This window comes from Trichogramma pretiosum, unplaced genomic scaffold (genome assembly GCF_000599845.2).
Source record: "Trichogramma pretiosum strain Unisexual culture from Peru unplaced genomic scaffold, Tpre_2.0 scaffold29, whole genome shotgun sequence".
Taxonomy (NCBI): Eukaryota; Metazoa; Arthropoda; class Insecta; order Hymenoptera; family Trichogrammatidae; genus Trichogramma; species Trichogramma pretiosum.
Genome location: NW_019641669.1, coordinates 1,067,476 through 1,091,135, shown reverse-complemented (window position 1 = coordinate 1,091,135; position 23,660 = coordinate 1,067,476). Strand labels below are relative to the sequence as shown.

Genomic DNA, 23,660 nt, shown 5'->3' with positions numbered 1-23,660 from the left:
TGGGTTTTTTTATATTCAAAAGAAGGGGAAGGTGTGACCGATTATTCATGCATTTTTTCACAGCTATGCGCGGGAAAAAACGACTATAATTGTAGGTTCAGTAGATAGAAATGAAAAACGTTACTTTGTACAATTGATGATTCTTTTATTTACATTATGTGGTGTGACGAACATAAGACATTTTTTGTTTTTTTATATCGAAGTGGCATTCATACATTTCTCGTCTCATTGAATTTTTTTTGTTAAAGATTCAAGAATGGAGCACATGAAATACAAATTTTTTTTGTTAATCTCTCAATTGAGAGCTTGAAAGTATTTTCAACTTTTTCATGAAGGTATGTTTTTCTATGTAATAGTCACTTTTGTTAATAAATTTATTAAAATTCAAACACACTCACAAACACACCTACACATCTCTCGTCGTAATAAATTTTCTTGTAATAGGTAATTTGCAATATACGTATGTTATTTTTTTTATCTTTTACCTATTTGTATTTATACGTATTTACGTGCATCTAGTTTGTGTATACTTATGTATGTTTTTTTTATACTTTATTTATTCAAGATGTTGAGCATCATAGGTATAGTGTGAAAATTTTTCTTCTTCTTTTCTTCAGATTGTAAAATCAAAGGATAACTCGTTAAAACAAATCACTGTACAATTGTTTCAGCTGAAGAGCGAACTGGTTGACGCTCGTTTTTACACGTGTGTAGTATAAGCTATGCCTCGTAAATGATAGATGATTGCAAATGTAAAATTATGATAATAAGGCCTATGCGCGCGCGAGAATTGTGTAATATCAAATCAAACTCGAAGTATTATAAGCATTTTCGAATATCATAAATTCAACGATTTTATTTCATTCAAGTTCAGTTGCAAAAACCGAGATTTCGCAAAGACGATAAAGTACTATTTTTAATTTGTATTAGCTTTCCAGCTGATTACAGCTGCAAGAGTATATAAAATTAACAGTGAATAAAGTATACAATTAAATTATCGACATTACAAGTCATAAAAATTAACTCATAATTACTTTAAAACGTGAGATTTCAATAACTCTAAGGATAGGCACTGTTTCATTGATTAAGTTCCTATATAACAAGAAGCGAAATAAAATCTATCTTATAATGATATAATTAGATGAATAATCTTTCGAATGCACAAAGTAACGTTATGAGAAATTGGAATTTTATCACAGCGAGAAACTCATTTATTTGATTATGTAGCTTCAGTTGACGTTTTATAGAATGTATACAAATTATTTCTCAATTTGATTATTTTTTTCGACGTGTCTGATCAAACACAAGGGGCGCAGGGGCGAAAACGGTTAAATGTAATTGACGGTGACGTAACCGAAAAAAATTGGCTTAATTTATATAATTAATTACTGTCTTGTGCGGGGGAATTTCCAGTTTTTTTTTAAATGTTCTGATGTGCGTATAATTGTGATGATGATTCGATGGATGCACGCAATTTTTATAATAGCTTCCATTTATATGTATTAGTAGTCCGATTGTCCATATGTAATGATATCATATTCATATTCTCACATTTTTGACTTGAAACATTTTTCATTTTTTTTAAATTTATTTTTAACATTTTTCGGCTATCAGCGCGCGACATATGAGTATTTTCATGTCTCTTTATTATTATTTTTATCATTATTATTTAACAACCAGCATCACGCATAGACTAATAACAACGAATAGTTGTGCTTATCTTTCAAGATTTTTCGATCGACTCTCGCATTCCGATAAATACTTCGCTCTTTCTTCATTCATTAGGTACTTTTTTAATGAGTACATGATGCTGTTCATAATTACGTTTTATAGAATAGAGATCCGAGCATAAAAATTTTTGAACATATAATATTTATAATTTATAATACATTTGATTTTCTTTATATACTTATACAAATGAACGTCAACATCGATTTGGCATATTTGCTATCGTTATCTCTTTTCTTATCATTCCTTAAAGTTTTCTTTATACAAGAATTGCAAGTACGCTTGTGGCTTCAGAAGTCTTAACAATTATTTAAAACGCGATCGTTGCAGCGTTTTAAAATCTTTTTTAGCATTTATTAATTAGTATATTACAGTACTTTTATGCTATGTTTTTTTGTGTATACATACAGTCATTTTACTCCAAAAACACATCAAAATTTATCATGGAAAACAAATGATTGGTCATAAAAACTTGTAGCAACGTTACGCAATCGAACGAACTTTTATTTGATTTTGTAAAAAAAGAATCGCTTGACACACAAAAATGATCGGATTACTTTTTGATTTTAAATTTTCCAAGTTGGAAAAAAGTTGATTGAAAAGAAACGTGGCAATTTTTGAGCTTATCGTTTTTTTTAAACTCAACTCGATGATAATTCAATGAAACTCGAATAGAAATTTGATTTTGCAAGATACTTTTGATTATCCTATTGTTTGTTTAAAAAACTTACGTAAAGTTTTCAATGTTTTGATTCTTTTTATCTTTACAACTTCAAGGAACGTCTGGTGCTCGTTATATTAGACAAGTTTTCGTACGTTATAAGCATCTGTATTATCTGTAATCTGTATTATTATATCAGTCTAGCTTCAATATTTTTCATGTCCAGTTAATTTTCAGCATTATAAATACTCCATTTACTGCTCTTCCGTTCAATAAAAAAAAGAATATGAAAAGGTAAAAAGATTTTCTCTCCATCGTCGAACGTATTAACTAAAAATTAGCCGTAAATACTCTTCACGGAAGACTAGTGACGTACGTGTATTGTTTCCGGCACTTTTTTCTCGCCATACAATTTTTCCTCTTCGAGTTCAATCCATTATAATGGACGGGAGGAACGATTGATCAGGACTCGCGACCTTTCGAATATCCCAATTATATTTTTCTTCATTATTACAATACCTAACTTTTAGAAATTCAACGTAATGATAATATGCTTTTTTCCTTTTAATTATATCGATAATCATAATCATGACAATCACCTGATAGTTCCTTTCAGGGTGGTCAATACTCGGGGTTAACGACGAAATATTTGGTACTTCTTTCTCTTAAATGTAACACGATCGAGTCTTGACCACCGCGTTAACTTTAATTAAAAACAGTCTTTCTAATATAATGGTTTTATACCTTCATTTCTCGGCAATATATACCTACTATAATATATACGAACGGGACTTTTATCGATTAATTATTATAATACATTTTTTTCTATACAGACAAAACACTTGCAATCTTATAAATTTTCCTCATTGGTTTTATAGTAACGTACTGCAAACTAAGGACGTACATATAATGCATAAAACTGACTGTCCCATATCACTGTGACGTTTCTATTTCTGATATCTATGAAACGTCTCGACATTCGTTTTTATCTTACGAAACGAAGCTTGGCCACATTTTGACATGCTTGTATTGAGTGATACAAATTGAAACAATCGTTCGTACCCATCGAAAAAAGGTGAAAAAATTACTTTCGTCGTTGCTCGATTTTGAACGAGCGTCGACGATCATCTCTAAATACCTATTCATTCAGATAACAGTTAAAAAGTTCAACGAACTGTAGAATAATGGTTGTCTTTTATTTTCATCTTTATAACTCATCTTCACTATTATTTGGCGCACTATTTATATATAATATAATATATTTAAAAACCCTCACGATATACTTCTAGAATAATACAACGCGAACGTTCCTCATCGGCTTACGTGACGCGCGCACAAAAATTGTTATCCAACTTATTCACTTGTTTCTCGCGCGTTCATAAATAATTCGCGCACGCACAGCATGTACCGTCGTCGCCCGGATCTGCTGCTGCTGCTGCTGCGACTCCGTGGGAGTTTACAGGAGCGTCGAGGCAGTGACGAGATCCGAGACGACCGTGTAGTCGTGGGGCTGCTCGAAGCATCAGACCCTTATGTCCCCGATGCCCTGCGAGCACTGCTGCGAGTGATGGACGTCCGACACCTGCGTCGTCGTCATCATGTTCTCGGGTATCGTCGAGTGCATTAGCAGCGGCTGATTCTCCGGTGGGCTCTTGGCTCGAGGCGGTGGTGGCGGCCGTGGCACAGTCAGGTGAATTGATCCGTTGGGTGGACCCTGCGAGGGAGGAGGAGAAAGAAATATTGTTATTTTACGAGCCTGCTTAAAAACTAAGAATATTATCATGTCAAAAGACGTCACGAGAAGCAGAAAATCTATGGCACATATATATTGTTTGAGATAGTGTTTTTCGATCAACCCCGCTTAATACGCAGACATTTCATACACGATTCTAATGTAATATATATCGTGTATAATCGTCAGAGTAGCGGGTCTGAAAGTGTATAACAACATCAAGTTTTTTAAACTACAGAAAAAAAAGTTCGAGGCGCTCACTCATACAAACGCAGCAACAAAATTACCGATAATAGTTCGGTTGCGCCACTGCGTTGCCGTTGTCGCTCTTACAATTGATTTCGTTCGACAATGAAACAGAGCAAAAAATAAAGGGCTTGTGAAAAGTATGGTACCTTTACGAAGGCAACAATGACTTCACGCGCGAGCTACGCACGCGCACACTGCGTTTGTTGTTTTCCCTTTTGACAATTCATGAATTTTTTTCTGCAGCCGACCCGGGTATTCGTGCGCAGCGCAAACTTTCAAGCTTGCGTTACCTACACTACTCGTAGCCCGGAAATTCTCGCAGTCACGTGTACGCTTCGATGCAATCGTCGTGCACGCGTCGAATTATCGTTTGCTGCAGACAGGAGTGACAGACTGACAGCGATCCTTCTCTCTTCTACCGTTCGAAAAGAGGCGTAAAACGAAAAAAAAAAGCTAGAGCAGCAGAATCGCGACGCGCCCGAATGCAGTTCGCGTTCGCGTATATAGGCAGGTGCCTAATGATGAAAAGCAAAAAATCGCAAGCTTCAATTTTTTTTATGATTTCAGAGGAAACAAAATATTTATCGTGTTCATTATGATGAAGTTAGTTTGATAATTTTTCTTCAAACATCGAAGGAGTAATTGAAAAAAAATCCGCCTGAATAAACATCGAAGAAACTTCATTTTTTCTATACTCCCGCGTTTGAAAAAACTTTGCAATTTTTTCATTCGTAGGGTATTCAAAAGTTTCTCGGATTTCATCAAAATAAAGTATACGCGTATAGGGGAGAATCGGAGGAGTAGTGCGGGAGCTGCGAATACATGACAAAAACAGCGTGTACTACTGTGTAGTATATAAAACTCGCTGTAGTGTAAAATAGTACGATATGATGGTTATAATGTACTGTAAAAGCCACACAAAAAAGCGTGCAGAAGATCATTTGTTTGTTTGCTTGTTTGTTTTTTTTGTTTTTTGTTTTTTTTTTTGTTATAATCACGTTACCATTGCGTCATGCTGCTGTTATACACTTAGGACCCAAAGCGTTTCCTTTGACATGATCTAAACAGAGAAACACATCATCAGGTGTGTACGTGTGAATAATGGTACATAATCACGCACGTTTACAACAACAACGAAAACAGCAACCACATAACGACAACAACGAATTACGAGTTAGTTTTGCTAATTGTCATAAAATCGTGAGTAATATCATGAAGTGCGTATACACACAAAGCTCATATACACGTTTACACGGATAAGGAACGAAGGATGCAGAGTATAAACTTGAAGCAGTACAGAGCTCTCTACATATGGTTATTGCTCTCTGCCTTTCTCTTGTGTATGCCTCTTACCTGGTTTTGTTGCGTGCTAATGTCGGGCAGTATGACCGAGCCGCCTCTTGGTAGAGTCGAGTGGTGCGACTGGTGCTGCTTCTGATAATGGTGTGGATGCGGCAGCGTGTGCGTCAGCTGGGTCTGCTGCTGTTGCTGATGCTGTTGTTGCTGGTGCTGCTGCAGAAGCATATTCGTCTCGCCCACAGTTACGTTTTTCATCGCGTTTCTGCAAAATGCCAAATGAAACGGGAGGCGGTTATTACTCGGCGTGGCATACACGCAACGTATAAACGCGTAGTTATAAACAAGTACAGCGCACAGTCGCACACTGGGTAAACTTTTCGCCTCGAGACAGCGTACGCGAGCGAGGCAAACGAATCCACTTCTGGCAACGAGACTAGCATCAACATTTTACCGCGACAGCGACCGGTGCGTAGTGTAGCTTGCAGCAGAGACAGAGATTCGCGAGCGTCGTATACACGCTGGCGGCGATGTATTATATTTTCTAATTAATATCATGTGCGTTGTGCTGCTCCCTGCTTGAGAGCATTCGCTGCCGTTTGCGGCACACTTTGTTTGTCACCACTTACACTCGCGCGCGCGTTTGCTACTAGACAACTGCAGCAGTAGCAGTAGGAAGATTCCTTGTAATTGTTTCAAAATTAAATGTAAACCTCGGCTTTCTACCCACTCGCGTATATTTGTATATTGTGATACGCGTGTCGCGCGCCTCATACAGTCTTGGAGAGCACGAATGTCGAGGAATTGTTTCGAACTTGGAAGTTTATTTTCAAAGTTTTTTAATAAAAAAAATGTTGCGTCGTACGAATCCTGCGATGCTCACCTGCGCAGCATCTCGTTCTCCACGTCGACTATGACCTGTCCGCCGCCGGGATAGTGACCGTGGCCACCGGGAGGCGGCGGCTGTAGCTGCTTCAACTCGTTGAAGCCCCGCGGGCCGCACTGCTGATTCATCATCTGCTGCTGCTGCAGACTCTTAACTTCCAATCGCGTCTTGTCGCGCTGATAGTACACACCGGCGAATATCAGCACGTTGAGTATCAGCAGACTGCAGCCTATGGCGATGGTGACGCTCAGGGCGGTGCTGTAGGCCGCGTAGCTGCGTCACATAAATACAATGGATAAGCAAAGATCGAACATTATTTTATTACTTATTTTTTTCGGTGGATTTCGCGTCTATAGAATCATACTCGAAATTCGTATCAAAATACTGAAACAGATACATTTGGGTCATTGGTAAAGGCTTTAAAGACTTCATTTTATATTGCATTTATTATAATCAAAAGTGTCATATTGAGTTCTGTACTTTTTGATTTAACCAACAGATGGAGTATTGAAAAGTCGCAAGCAGAAACACAAAGTTCCGGTTAGTATAAATACAAAACAATTTTATTGAAATAATTGAATGTCCTTGCGCTGGTCGATAATCTCCAGTTCTATTCAATTGTTGAGGTATGTCCGTTGCCCTTTATTTTCGTCGTCGATAATGCTAACACGTTCTTTGTTTTGCCTTTTTATTGTTTTAACTTTAAATGAAAAGATGAGGTAATTTTGCATTGAACATAGCTCCGAATATTTTGCTCCCTCGTAGAGGGGGGGGGGCGGAAAATTTCTGTATGTTAGCAATATTCCGAGGGTAAAATTTTTTTTACGATCTTAGTTTTTTTTTTACGAAATTTCGAAAAACGATTTTTTATCGATTTTTACTGTATGAATAAAGTAATTTTCAGAATTTTTCCATGGTTATAAAGAAACTAGAGCATTCAAGCTTTAACTCGAGATCAAGAACGAATATTATGAAAGTTACACTCTCTAAATAAAAAGTTGTACTTTTGATTTTTCATAGGTGAGTGTTTCTGACTAACTTTTAAAATTGCACGTACTGATGTGTAAGTCAGGTAATTTACCATGCACAGTTCTGAAATTTTATCAGGGTCTTTAAGAAGACTTGAGAGATCTACACTTTTATTTTTGAGCGTTTTGGTGGCCCGTCCTTTTTGTATCGCACGTTTGAAAATCGATTTTACTCTTGAGTCAAAAAACGTACTGCGAATAAAATAAATTTTCGATAGCTTCTTAAAAAATGGACTATTAACCAAATGATCTGAAATTATCATGTTACCTTCCTTTATTCACATACTTTAGAAAAATTTGTGACCTGAACTTGATCCTCCTAAATTGGAAATTTCCCAGAATGTTTTCCGCGCGTACTGGATTATTTGAACTTTTAGCTTTTTTTATACATTTTCATTTTTTACAATGGACTATTGTTTTTTTTTATATCTGTATACATGTTTAAAAAGGGCTGGAAAAGACGAACAAAATGAGCCCAACCAGAACTCTGTCCCTTATTTAATAAGAATTGTACGCTGGATTGAACATTCGATAATCCTGCGTTAATCACTTAAAAATTTTTGAAAAAAATTTTTTTTTCATGAAATTTTTTTCTACTATGAATAAATTAATTAATTTATAAAAAAAATTTTTTTCATGGGAAATTTATAAACAATTTTTATAAAAAATTTTTTTTTTCATGAAAAATTTTTATAAATATATTTTTTTTCATGAAAAATTTTTTTCTTATCATGAATAAATAAATTATTCAACAAATAATTTTTTTTCACACACTTTCTTTTTTTATTTAAAAAATTTTGCTATATCATCAAGGGCAAGGCCGTAAAAAAAAAATTTTACATTTAATTCATTTATAATGACTACGCAATTCGCCTACGTAGATAATTATGTGCGGGATGATATAAGTAATGTCACATGAAAACACATGAAAGAAAAAGGGGTTTTTTCGCTTCAAAAAGTGCATAAGGAAACTTGAAAAAATCCAAAGAAATTTAAGGTCATGTTTTTCAATGCATAAAACAGAGAAAAAAATTTTCGAGTTTGATATTGGCTCGTATCGCCGTATATAAATTTTCCAAATTTTTAATTATTTTATCTGAAGGCCTGAAGCCCTCGAAAAATCTGAAGAAATTCAAGGTGCTTAGTTTTGTTGATATGTACTATTATGAATTTTTTCAGATTTTTTAATTACTTCAGGGCTTCAGAATGAATATAAATAAAGAATGGACGTTTATAGGGGTGGAGGGGGTAGGAGGGGGGGATGGGGAGTAAAATTTTGGCTTTAGGATTTTTTTACCATGTACTATAACATATCAAAAGCGCATCTGGATCGGTGTCATTCGAAAATTTGAAGAAGTTTTATTTTGACCCACATTTAGATCGGGTTTCCCAAATGGACTATGGAGGAAAATAAAGCCCAAAGTTATTTTTGGAATTCTTTGTTGATAATATTCAAGAAAAATTCATTCCGGATACTGTGCCGCTAAATTTTTCATCAAAAATTTTTTTAGGCGTTATTTTAAAAGTTAGTCAGAATCACTCAGGTATGTTCTCAAAATGCAGTATACTCTCTGCAGCCCTCTTCTTATCATCTTTTCTTAAGATTTTTTCTATGAGGAAGCTCTTTAGCAATGAATTGGCAACGTTTTTTTTCTGTAATAGTGGAATAGGTTAGGTTTTAATTTCTGCTATGGTTCGCTGCTTTAAATCCACATCGCTTGAAACTTCGTGAGTTTTATATCGTTGCCCCAGCGCAGGAAGGTATCTATTTCCAAGCTGCAGCAAGAAGGATACTTACTCGCGCGCAGAGGCAAAAAGGTATCTAACTCGAGCGCAGCGGCAAAAAGGTATCTAATTCGAGCGAGAAGCAAAAAAGTAGCTTATTCAAACGAAGTGGCAAGAAAGTTTTGACGCGCCGAATTTAGGTTGGCAACGGAGCCGTGAATGATAAAATTTTGTTTCAACATTCAACATTCAACGTTTAATTCAAAGCTATATGTAAAGCCGATAACTTCTACTCCTCTCAGAACATAGAAAGTTCTCCATAAGAGGCATATTGAGTCGAAATCGCGGCGAGATTGATTTGTTTGCTCGCATTTCAAATAGATGAAACTCATTACACTAGCTCAAATGTTTTTCCTCTTTTTTGCTCTAATACAAAACAAAATTTTATCATTTACGGCTCCGTTGCCAACCTAAATTCAGCGCGTCAAAACTTTCTTGCCACTTCGTTTGAATAAGCTACTTTTTTGCTTCTCGCTCGAATTAGATACCTTTTTGCCGCTGCGCTCGAGTTAGATACCTTTTTGCCTCTGCGCGCGAGTAAGTATCCTTCTTGCTGCAGCTTGGAAATAGATACCTTCCTGCGCTGGGGCGACGATATCTAAGATGACGCTCAAGGAATTCAGAGATTGCTTTGCCTGAATTTAAATGATCTTATTTTATTTTATAGAATTATACAGTGTTGCAGGTAGTTTATTAATCATTCAATTGAACTTTATAGTCAACTGATAACTGAATAATTCAGTTATAAATTCATAATTAAAAAACTGATAACTAATGATTCAGTTAATAGTTACTCAATTATTAACTTATAACTGATTGAATTAGTTATTATTTACCAGATAAATAACAGGTAACTGGTAATTGAATCAATCAGTTCTTAATAATCAGTTACTGAGTTAAGTATCATAAAAATCCAAATAAAATATTTATAAAAATTGAATCCACATATAGCAGTAATGATAAAGTATAAATAAATCTCTCTGAGTCGCTCTAATGCATCAGAAAGCATTGTAAAATCACCATAGGTGAACTAAACAGTACTGAGATGACTGAATTTAGTTTTACACATTACAAAAACATTTTTTTCACGAAAATCACTTGCTACGGTCGATGCAATAACACGCGGATAGTATATTGAAAAAAATGAAAAAAGAGTAAGCAAGTATAAAAAAATGTGATTTTATGCTGCATTTTATAATGCATTGGCTGTCTGAAATCGTTAGTAATTTTACATTTTTTTACGTTTTATTACATTTTACATTTTAATATGATAGTTTACATTTTACATTTTAATATCATATTTTTAATATGATAGTTTTAACTTCCACTTTTCTCTATCATGAACAATTTTTTTTCCGTCAGGGTTTATTTTGGAGCTCAGAATTGTAATATGGACCTTCTGCTTCTTTGGGTACCTCTACGTCCATCTGTTTCTGTGACATGAGACTTGTCACAAGGAAATAAACTTTTTTTTTAGCTTCATCGTTCAGAGCTTTAAGCCATTTCAACTTGAACTGCGGGAGAAAAAAGACTGCTTCAGCAGCATTTACTCCTAATCCATGAACATTAAAATAATCAGTAAATCGATCCTCAAAATTTTCTAATAGATCAGACCATGGTTGTTTACTCAATTCGATATCTGAACTTTCTAGTAAAAACTGCCACTGTGATTTTAAAATCAATCAGTACACATAAAAAATAACAGTTATTCTCTGCTTGTAGTTTGTCAATTGTTTTGGCGGGTCCAGTAGACCATATCAGATGTTCCTCTATACAATCAGGATTAATTTGGTTTAAATAAAGATACCCTTTTTCTCGGAAAAAACTCGCGTAACTCAACTGATTGAAGAAAATTTATATCATATTATTATTTCCAGAAATTATCTGGGGTTGTTAGTTTAACTTATACCTGTTGAATGCAGCATTTTGGCTAAGTAACCCAAGTAACCCAACTGATCGGGGGCAGAATTGAATCAAACTTTTTTTTTCGAAAATGATGTTGAAATGTCAGTTTGAATAGAATATGTTAAAGAAAGCATTTTCGGCCGAGTAACCCAAGTAACCCAAGTAACCCAAGTAACCTAGATAACCCAAATAACCCAATAAACCCGGATAACCCGAGTAAACCTTATAACCCAATTGACCCAGTAACCCAAGTAACCCAATTAACCCAAGTAACCCAAGTAACCAAGATAACCCAAGATAACCCAAGTAACCCAATTAACCCAAGTAACCTCAGTAACCCAAGTAACCCAGATAACCCAAGTAACCCAATTAACCCAAGTAACCCTAGTAACCAAGATAACCCAAGTAACCCTAGTAACCAAGATAACCCAAGTAACCCAAGTAACCCAAGTAACCCAAGTAACCCAAGTAACCCAATTAACCCAAGTAACCCCAGTAACCCAGATAACCCAAGTAACCCAATTAACCCAAGTAACCAAAGTAACCAAGATAACCCAAGATAACCCAAGTAAACCAATTAACCCAAGTAACCCAAGTAACCCGGATAACCCATGTAACCCAATTAACCCAAGTAACCCTAGTAACCAAGATAACCCAAGTAACCCAAGTAACCCAAGTAACCCAAGTAACCTAAGTAACCAAAATAGCCCAAGTAACCCATGTAACCCAAGTGACCCAAGTAACCCAAGTAACCCAAGTGTCCCAAGTAACACAATTAACCCAAGTAACCCAAGTAACCAAGATAACCCAAGTAACCCAAGTAACCAAGATAACCCAAGTAACCCAAGTACCCCAAGTAACCAAGATAACCCAAGTAACCCAAGTAACCCAAGTAACCCAAGTAACCCAAGTAACCCAGATAACCCAAGTAACCCAATTAACCCAAATTACCCAAGTAACCAAGATAACCCATATAACCCAAGTAACCAAAGTAACCCAAGTAACCCTAGTGACCCAGATAACCCGAGTTACCTAATTAACCCAAAGTAACCCATGTGACCCTTATAACCCAATTAACCCTGTAACCCAAGTAACCCAAGTAACCCAATTAACAAAGATGACCTAAGTAACCCAGATAACCTAACTGATCGAGGAGGGACTTAAATCAAATTTTTTTTCGGAAATGGTGTTCGGTTGTGAGTTTGGCTTGTACCTGCTTAAGTGAGCATTTTCGGTCTAGCATCCCAAGTAACCCAAGTAACCCATCTGGTAGAGGGGAGACTTCAGGAGGGAGCAATACCACAAATCTACATTCAAAAACAATTCATTATAAATTAAGAAAAAAAAATTTTTCCTCGAGTCATGTTCACATTTCGGAATGATAAATATTAGGAATTATGAATATTCGGAATGTGTAAAATTCTGAATGTTTGAATATCGGAATATTGATAACGGAACATAAAAAATTGAGAAAAACCAAATTTTCCATGTTCTGTTTTCAATATTCCGATTTTTAAACATTCCGAATTTTACACATTCCGAATATTCGTTATTCCTATTATTTGTAGCACTGTATGGTCCGAAAACCAAATGTTGTTGTTTACTCATATTTATTACATTTTTTTTCTCTTTATTATTTGACACTGAAATTTTGATTGCAAATCAAACTAAAATCGCTGAAAATATATCACTAATTTAACGAAATAATTGGTAACGAAATTTTTAAATTAGTGCAAAACAATGGTATGAATAATTCAAATATCAGTTACTAGTTAAGTAAGTCGTAAATGAATATTTCAATTATCAGTTACTACTTGAAAAACTAGTAAGTGAACACTTCAATTATGAATTACTATTTTTAAAAGTTTACATGTTAATTATTCAGTTGGCTATTACGTGATTAGTAACAGATAATTGAATAATTCAACTAGCAGTTACTAATATAGTAATTGATAAAATTTGCTACACTGGAATTCTAGAATAAGCAGGGGGCCCTGCCACCCTGCTTGTTCCGGCTCCGCTCGCGCAACCCCCCCAGTGGAACTGAAAAAATTTGAAACTAATTTTTTTTATGTTAAGCTTATAACTGTTCTGGTATACAAGTATTTATGAATTGAGGTATTTAAAATTGTAATTTATATTATTTATAACTAAAACTATAATATTTACTATCTATTATTAATGAATTAATAATGTTTGAAATGTATATATCCACTTTAAAATGAAGCATTTTACCGCATACCAGTGTCCAACAACGTTTTTTGCACGCTGGTTCACATAGTTATTTAAGCAACAAGCGCCCAAAAGGCGTTTTTGGGCACGAGTGTGCGGAAAAAGACACGAGTGCCAAGTACCGCAGTACGGAAAATCTCGTGGACCAGCAATAAAACATGATCTGCATGGGCTTGCCCATGACCCCCCCCCCCCCTTTCAGAGTCTTTCTATAGAGGAAAAAAACCCTTACCTTAGAACATCCCCTGTCGACATAGGTGACTCGACTTTGAGATACAAGGAAGGTCTTTACTCCGCGAGTTCGAGCTTCAAGTTGTCTCTTTTTTACTTTAGGTCTATGTATAACATTGCGAGTCGCTTTTAAAATTAAAAAAATGGTCATATATTCGTCGGTCGTACGCGTATTATATACGAGCAGGTAAAGGGAGAATTTTTATTTCATCCGGAGACTGCTATTTTTGCAGTTCTCCGCATGTATCGTCTCGCTCTGTATAAGTATATTACAAGCTCGTGTATGGCAAGGAACGTGGTATATATGCGGTCGTTGGGCCGTGAGTAAGCGACGACGATCTCATGCACCCGTGTAGTGTACATGTGCAACGATGGAGGTACACACACATACGTATCGTCGACGACTACTATACCGGTACGGAGCTTTAAAATTTTCAGAGTCATTCCTCACCATATTAAACTCGCGCCGCGTTTATATGTATTATAACGTCGGCGCGTATTAAATCTGGAGAATATAAAATGCTATACGCGCCACATAACGTATACGCGTAACGTCAAGCGCGCGTAAAGTATTCATTTCGTCGATGCGGTAACTTTTTTTTTCACTTTTTGTGGCCCGTCCTTTGGTCAGGATCTAGGCGCACATATTGTAACTCTCTCTCTCTCTCTCTCTCTCTCTCTCTCTTATAAAGGGCTCGGCGCGCCGCAGTCATAATATACGTTATATCATATCATACCGACCTTGACGGCCCGATGAAAATTCATCGTAGACGCACGCCTGGTATATAATTTATACGATAGAAAAATAAAAGCACAAAACGATCCGCCTTACCCAGCAGCGTCGAGACTGGCCAGCGTATCCGTGCTGGCGTTGTGTATGTTGGGAATGGCGTTGCCGTTCTGTATGAGACTGACGCAAGTCGTCATGCTGTAATCCTGCGTCGTCGGTGACAGCGACGATTCCGTCGTAGCGTTGTTTTTCGCGTTACCGCCGCCGCCGTTGCCGTTGTTGCTGCTGCCTCCCCTCGTCATGGACGTGAGATCCAGTCCTCGGCGGGTCTTCTCGATGTCGTTGCTGCCGACCCTACTCAGCGGGTCCGGCCTCACGAAGCCGTCGTACAGGCTCGGGTCAGCGTGGCCGCGAAACAAATTGTGCCGAGGCTCGACGTCCTCCATGCCGGCTCGATGCAGCTCGGGCACGAGGCGCAGCCATACCGACAGCTGGTGTGCTCGATAATGATTCTTCATCTTTGGCTTCATACCTAGTGGAAAAAAGGATCGAGTCTCATTACAAACTTAATATCGTAATATTTTATTTATTATTAGAAATTGTTTACCGGAGGTACACGAGTATAGTGAGTGCCGTGTCGAAGAGTAGAATTAGCTATATATATAGCTGCAATTTTTATTGGATCAATTTTCATTAAAGTTCGAAGTGGGGATATTCTGGGGAGACGCATTTTAATTTCATGTCTGGCAGCCACCCGCTTCGCCCGATAAAATATATAAGCGCGCTTAAAAGGACGTCTTGAAAGTCCCAAAGTAAGTGACTTTTAATCTGGCGAAAGTGCCTTCCACGGGCCTACATTACCAGATACAATTTTTAATGAAGTACGTGCTCAAAATACATCTAGCCATAGATAGGGTCGAAGCAGTGCCAGCATCAGCAATGGCAGTGCTATGCGCCTAGCCTCTGGATGCTGCTGTATATGGGGCAAAACTCCCAAACTGCCCAAGCGCGTCGGACACGTAGCGTTATTGCATGTAAACGCTCTCGGAAAAAACTGATTTACATGGCCGATGTATTTTTTCCTCAGCTTTCCATTCTACGATTCATCGAATGATCATCAGACAAAATGGGAAAGTTAAGGTAAAAATTCATCGACTTTGTACATTCGTTTTTCACGAATGTATTAATATGCACTGTTAGCAATATTTTAATTAAAATTAAATTAAAATCAAAAAAAGTTATTTTCTACACGTTCAATCAAATTTTATGTAAAAGTATGAAAATCAATTTGCTTCGAACGAAATTGAAGTATTTTTTGTTAATAATTCAGCTTCTGCTAAGCTTAAATTTAATGCGAAATTTTATTAATTTGATTTAAAATACACTCGGCAACAAAATTATCGCAACAAAAAAATTCATCGAAATTTTGTCGATTTTCAAATGCTTCTATCTTGGGCTAGATTTATCGTATCGACACGCTTTTTTTTTAATTTCTTGGAAATTTTGTCCTCTTTAAATCCATATAAATTAAGATAAGATTTGAGTTAATGTTGAGTTACCAATAGTATTTGAGCGTGACCTTAAAAATTACTGAAAAAAAATGATTGTTTGAACGTGTACCAGTACCACAGTGATTTTTTTATCGAAATCTAACATACACCATCGCAAAGTGCTCTTTTTAACGAGTAATTTAAAAAAAAGACCTCTCTACGATTTTTTTAACGCTCTGTAGGTCGTTTTGATGATACCATTTAAAGTACGTAAAATCCCCCGTTTACCTGAAATCAAGACGATTTTCTGGGCATTATGCGTACATAAACCGTACCTTCAAATCGACCTACAGGGCGTTAAAAAAATCGTAGGGAGGTCTTTTTTTTTTAATTACTCGTTAAAAAGAGCACTTTGCGATGGTGTATGTTAGATTTCGATAAAAAAATCACTGTAGTACTGGTACAGGTTCAAACAATCATTTTTTTTCAGTAATTTTTAAGGTCACGCTCAAATACTATTGGTAACTCAACATTAACTCAAATCTTATCTTAATTTATATGGATTTAAAGAGGACAAAATTTCCAAGAAATTAAAAAAAAAAGCGTGTCGATACGATAAATCTAGCCCAAGATAGAAGCATTTGAAAATCGACAAAATTTCGATGAATTTTCTTGTTGCGATAATTTTGTTGCCGAGTGTACATTGATTTTCATGAAGTTACAATCAAATAAAATTATCTTTCACGATTATACTCAAATATGAATTTTATTACGCTTCAGTTATTACTAACGAGGTTATTTATTTTCAAAAACCTGCTTCGAGGTTTAAAAATTTAATTCGCTATATCCTCGGTATCTTCTTTATAAGGTAATCAGTTATAATTAATGGAAATCTACATTTCTTTTTTATTTTTTAGGTAGTTGAAAAAAAAAAAAAGAAAAAGACAATTTTCAAAAAAATGCAGTGGTACGAAGGATGAGTTTTATCGAAACGGAGCTCTGACTTATACAAATATTTTAATTTGGCTACTTGCAGATTTACAGATCAAGGTACTCGCCATCTAACGATAAATCCTGGTTTTAATTATAATTGAATTTTCATGAATTTCCTTCGAAAAAGAAACAAATTGATCAGCTAGTGAATTAGGTCAAACAGGGAAGGTAAAGCATTTTCTGTATTAAATTTTTCCCCTTCGTCTCTCGGTATTCATACACTCATAGTATCTCGACCGTGGACGTCGTGTTACAGAGAACAAAAAATTTTTTAAATTTGCGGTATAAGAAATGAATTCACCACAAAATTAGAGATATGTTATAACGTTACAACTATTCGCTCATTAACTCACCGATTTCCAGATACTTTTGGTGTACAGGGTCGTACTGGTCCCAGGTCAGAGTGCGATATCGATTTCTTTCTTTGCTCGCAGGTAAAATTTCTTTGATCGACGAATCACCCTTGCCGCCATGCTGATGTTGTCCGTCCGAAGCTCCGTTTGGATTTCTGTAACAAGACATAGCGGATTTATCATTATAATGAGCGAGTCTGAGAAGGATTGTGAGAAAAATCAAAGTCGGAAGTTTCGCCACGTTAATGTAACGTATTTCATATAACGGCATGACGTACAAAAAGTCGTAAGTAAACACACTTATTTAATGTATAAGTATTATAGGCAAGCGCAAAGATAAGCTCGAGCTACTTCCAAAGGTGGATAGTTATAATATTTAATACGCGTATTCGTGGGGCGCAGTCACGTGTACAGCAGCCTCGGGGCCTGGCAAGAAAATTACACAGTGTATTAGCGCGTCGCACGAAACTTATACATCTGTATCTATACGATAGTTCCCATATATATACATACATACCGCACACAGCTATATAGCTTCTGTAGCATCAGCAGCCGCCAGCTCGGAGAAATAGATAGACGAGTTAAGTTATAGGGCCGGAGGAGGGCACATGCACCCGCGGCACGTATATATATATACACGTACACACACACACACACACACATATACTCACGCACACACACATACACACATATACTCACGCACACACGGCGGGCTGAAACGAACGCCGTCTAGAGTTAGTCTTGTTTGGCGTTGGTGTGTATAGCTGCTGCTGCTGTAAGTATATTGCTCGCTCTCAACGATGGGAGGAGGATACTAACTTACGATGCACTTGGAAATTCTCAACGATCGATATGTGTATCGAGTCCGAGCGAGAAAACATACTAAAGCGTGTGAACTATTCTCGGGCCGACGAGAAGTATACGCGAGAGGAGAGAAAAATCGAGCCCTATGCTCCAGAATTACGTATCGAAGAAATCGTATACAATAAATTTAGATTCAATCTTTTATCTGCTACAATTTAATTTTTCCAATCAATCGTTCGTCTAATTGCTTTAGTTGAAAGTTCACTTGAATGTTGTTACTTATGTGGGCCTAAGTTTCATACGTGGCGTCGTGAGTACACTATGCGAGATACATGGGAATACTTGTGTCAACATTTTGGTCGAATTTCGCACCGAATGGCAAGTATGGCAGACAAGCAGCGTCACTTTACGCTCCTTACACTCACGATAATATATACTATCGATGCCCATTATGATCGAGGAATCTATAGCACTCTTCAGAATTACGATAATTGGCATCAAATTTAAATGAGAAAGAAATAGATTTTTTGTGGGTTACGAAAAACTAGCTTGCAATATATATGAGGAGCTTATCGCTGCATCTCCCTGTCTTACCAGCCAGAGGAACAACGAAGCGCGCTCCTCGAAATATGATAGTACAAATCTTCATGTCGAATACAATGATTGTCAATTATATACAAATTTTGACCCCATTTGAATTGTTTGTTTGCCTCCACGTATACTTACGTGCAGTACACGTGAGGCATAATATTGAATTTTGCAAAATCGACAGAGAGTCAGGTATAATGGTCGTATAGTAGTAGAAGCTGCTGCTATGCGCTCACCGGAAACATCGTATCGAGGGAGAGAAAATTGACTCGAGCTCGTGCTCTCGATATATATAAAAAACATGACTCCGATACGGATAAGCGCGGGGCGCGCTTACATACATATATAACTTGCCAAGGCTGCACCGGAGCTGCAATTTCAAAGAGCAGATTTTAGCAAAATATGCATCTCTTTTGCTCTCTCTTTCTCTCTCTCTCTCTCTCTCTCTCTCTCTCTCTCTCTCTCTCTCTCTTTATCCTTGCGACGACGATGTCAGTGGATGCATATGTTTAATATGGACGTACGGAGCTACTGTGGCAAGCTCGGCCAATGCCGAGGTATTGCATATTATACCACGCATCGTACAATCAGATATAATATCCGGAGGGATAACGGTGTACAAGTAGGAGGAGAAATTTGATCTGGCCCGATGCTGGGGCTCTACAAGCTCTAAATGTGATCTCGGAATGCGCAACATATCGATATATCGAGATGTAGGAAGAGAGAAAGGATATACCAAGTAAAACCCTACGAGCTTGCAAGCACAAACACCGATACACCTATATGCACTTATGTGTATAAGAGAGGTAAAACCAAACGGCGATATGTGACCAGGCGCGCGCGAGCGACTCTAGAGGGCTCGCACATAATGGGCTGCGCTTAATGTCTCTCCAGTCGGACGAGTGGCCCGGGTCTTTAGAAAATACACACACGCTACTACGTGCATGTATATTTTGTTGTAAGTGTATGTCCGCGCATCGTCGTATGGCGCTCATATGGATGGATGCTTTCGTAAAGCTCGCGCGTTCTCGAGTTTGCATAAAAGTAACCATTATAGCGTACGTCGCACAGTTAACTCCACACACACACACACACACATATAATATGCCCAGGGTAAGATGTGCACAGGTACATGTATGCGCGTCTACGTATAGCATGTATGCTCTGCAATATATATAGACGCGCACATCCACATTAATACAGGCTCGCGTATACGACGCTCATGCGAAACACGATACTCGCATAATTTAGTATAGTACTACGCGCGCGCGGGGCACAGCTCGACGCCGCTGCTGCTGTCGCCGTCGTCGTTGCACCGCAGCCGTCGTCCCCAACATCGCTTGACGACTCGCCCATCGTACATAATATACATATAGCTAGAGCAAGACTAACTTATGTAAACTTATGTACGCTTCGGCCAAGTTTGTCTCTACGCGCGCGCTCGACTCTCTCTCCCTCGCACTCTCGTTGACGCGCAGCCGAGAATCTGCACACTCGAGAGGAAAGAGAGAGAGAGAGAGAGAGACACACACACACAGAGGAGAGAAAGAGGAGTTCTCGGTGCGCTTCGCGCGTGGCTATATGGCTTGAGAGTAAATCACTTTAATCATAATTCTGGACATCGTTGCGCATCTATATTACAAGCAGCTCTTGCGGTATATGTATATCGCAAGATGTGGCCAACGTTTCAATGGATATTGATTAGCGCGGAGAGATGGATGTTACCTACGCTATCGTAGCCAGCGTATAGCTGCTGCTCTGTGCGCTCAATCTCCACCCCCCGTCAGAGCTCGAGCTATATACGCACACGCACACCCTTATATTGTATAATGCAATTTGCTGAGCGAGCGAAGAAATTGATCAAGTCTACGCGGGAAATAGAGAGAGAGAGAGAGAGAGAAAGCAAGAGAAGGAGATTGATTGTTAGCAACGCCCGAGCTGCTGTTAAAGCAATATACAGTTATATTTTACAACATCGCGGCGATGACGTGGCTGAGCTTCGGAACCGGAGCTTGCGACTTTCGTACAGGGCATTTTTGCCTACACCTTCGTGCATACCCACGACGAAACGGTTCGTATTTTATGTTACGTATATAAACCGAGCTCGATCGCGTACACTCGCCCCTCGACCGATGCAGCAGCAGCAGCAGCAGCTTAATTACGACTGTTTGACTTATCCCTATGTAGCATTGTTGTGTAAGAGGATACACGTTGTGGAGGGTGTAATTGAATTTTTTTCACCCTCTCTTGCTTGAAGCCTCTTCCTGTACGAACACGACGGCTAGCTCTTCTCTTGACATTATATACATGGCATGTACAGAGGCTATGCACCTCGGGTAACTCTATGCTCTAGGTATATTGGATTTATCGAAATTTTCCCTCTTCGATCTTTTTTTTGAACATCCCTAGATTCGTTTATTGGATAACACAAAATTGTTTTTTGCCACGTCCGCGCGCGCACGAGGAAAAAACAAAACAAAGCGCATTGTTTAAGCGTGGCAAAAGCTAAAAGTACACATATATCGTACAATCTGGGAGCAAAAAAGAGAGAAGAAGATTTTTTTGCCATCCCCCTCTTCATCTTCTGCTTCAACTGATTCGTACGCAGAGCTTTGTTTTTATCCAATTATCGAACGTACACGAAGTTGCAATGTGCAGCAGCAGCAACTGAGGAAGCAGTAGCGGCAGTTGTAACCAACGTAGCAGCAACCCCTTACCGTTATCGCTCGATAATAAAATATGAAAATGCTGGGGCAAAAGTTTACGTTTATACACGCAGTCCTATAGAGGCGGCAGCGGCGATCTCGAGGATCGGGCGCGCCGTGTTCTATATATAATACAGCGCAGCGAATTTCATTGAATCGGCGCTATAACAAGGTGAAACACTGCGCGGCGAGAATACGATAGCTGCGCGCGGTAAAAGTCCTTAGAAAATAACAGATAATGCCATTATCACGTGCGCGCCAATTTTTCCCTATATCGACGCTGTCTACGTTATATGCCATATCCAGGCAAAAACTCTCTTTCTCTATTGCCCTTCCGCTCGCTTTTTCGACCTCCTACGCTTCACAGCGTAGGAGCTTCACAGTGTCACTGCCGCGCAAATATTGAACAAAAAGCTCGAAAGGCACACTCGCACACACCTATATACCCACACCCACACACACACAGACGCGGAAGACATTTATACGCGATAAACTCGCTCGAAATTTAATACCGGTGGCTCGCAAGTTATGCACGACGTGTAAGCGCGCGCGCGCTGGGCCAAGCGCCCGGCCCTGAAATGAGCTATCGAAAGCTCCCATCGTGCCAGTATAGCGCGCGAGCTTGCATTCGCGTATATATATGTACGCGTGAGCCGGGCGTAGCCGAGGATCGTTTCTAATTTTCGGGATGGTTTTCACTCGACGCTCTATCTGTAGAGTCATAGAGAGATAGAGTGAGAGAGGGAGAGGCCAAGTTGAAATTAGAGTGAGAGAGAGCAAAGTGGCGACGACGATAGCCTGAGAGTCAACGAATGGCATGCAACCCCTGCACTTTAACCCTGCACACCCTCCCCCTTGTTCCGAATATGAAGCTTTTTCGCGGATATCAGCAGGAAATTTCTGCGGACAAGAATGTGTGTTAACGACTGGCCCTCCTTCTCCGGATTTGCCTCTGCTTCCCCACGCGTAATTTAGATTTTCTCGGGCGATGAGTGCACTACTGCCTTTCCAACTCTCTTTCCCTCTCGCTCGCTCTTTCACTTTTTTTTCTTCTTGCCACGGCTCTTTTGTTATCTGGGTAACCTAGTCGACAGTATTTTTTTTTCTTTATTTCTCTCGCTCTCTCTCGGCCCTCGCGCGCAGGAAGCGCTTCGCATGAGTTGTGTTAGCGCTAGGTCAGGCCGAGAGCTTGCGTCAGGCTCCGGCGCGAATATATATAGAAAAATATAGTCGGTTATATATACACATACCTAACCAAACTTTTTTATCGCTAGCAACCCGATTGGCTATTTTTTGTTCGACTTCTTCTTCTTCTACTTTCTTTTCCACCCTGTCGCGTCGCTCGACCGCTGCGTTGCGGTAACCAGCTTTATCGCTCCAACGTACTTCTCTCTCGTTTTTATATTTGCAAATTTCGTTATTTCCGGCAGCTGCTGCCTCTGCTGCTGCTTAAACTCGTTAATGAGACGCTAAGTATTCCCCTCGACTTTCCAAACGGTTAACCGACTTTTCACACCGAGCAAAAGATTCTTGCTTTTCCAGCCCATCCCACAAAATATTGTTTCCATAATTAAGTTTCATTGGGTTCACTCCCGTTATCGCTTCCTTCGCCGAAAATTACAATTTTTATATATTTCTGAAAGCTCGAGAGGTTTTTTCAAGTGGAACTTTGAGCGAGGAATTTTCTCTGTGTTTATTTCATTAACATCGACGAACTTCGATTTTTGCTCAAGCGTCCCATCATTTAAGCTCGTGTATGCGCACATTTCACAAAGTGACTGAGCAAAATGCGAAGAGAAATAGGAGAAGAGAGAGGGAGAGAGAGAGAGAGAGAACTCGAAATAACGTAGTTCCGATATATTACATGTTTCTCTTTATACAATATAGCTATGTACGTCGAAAGGGCAGTGAGCGTGCGCGCCCGCGGTATAGCTATAATGTGCAAGTGCGAACAAAAGTTTCGTATGTAACGACTTCGAGGGCAGAAAAAAAGCCGTACCATATAGAGCAGGGTTTTCTGCAATTCGCAATTGTTTTCCGATACAAACGATTTCAACGAAAAAAAAGCTGACATAAACGATACTCTCCATCTCCACGGGGTTTGTGTAGGCCACGACAGAAAGGGCAGGAGGCTGCTGCTGCTGCTGCCGTCGCCATCGCTGCTGGGTGCGGGCGTCCAGTGAGAGAAGTAACGCAAAATGAGAGTCGAGGAATGGAAAAAAATTACAAAAAGAGGAGAAAAAAAAGCAAAACATAAAAAAAAA

General features: G+C 38.4%; 1 protein-coding gene across 1 annotated transcript in view; it reads right to left on the bottom strand.

Moving 5' to 3' along the window:
• Nucleotides 1-171: 171 nt before the first annotated feature.
• The window catches only part of LOC106660175 (neuroligin-2), a 135,031-nt gene continuing 111,542 nt past the window's right edge, over nt 172-23,660 (bottom strand). The window contains exons 9-13 of the mRNA XM_023460402.1: nt 17,300-17,454; nt 14,566-14,995; nt 6,550-6,825; nt 5,724-5,931; nt 172-4,103 (exon numbers count right to left, since the gene is read on the bottom strand). Of these exons, the coding sequence (XP_023316170.1) occupies nt 3,912-4,103; nt 5,724-5,931; nt 6,550-6,825; nt 14,566-14,995; nt 17,300-17,454 (1,261 nt within the window). The 3' untranslated portion in view covers nt 172-3,911. The remainder of the gene's footprint in view (nt 4,104-5,723; nt 5,932-6,549; nt 6,826-14,565; nt 14,996-17,299; nt 17,455-23,660) is intronic.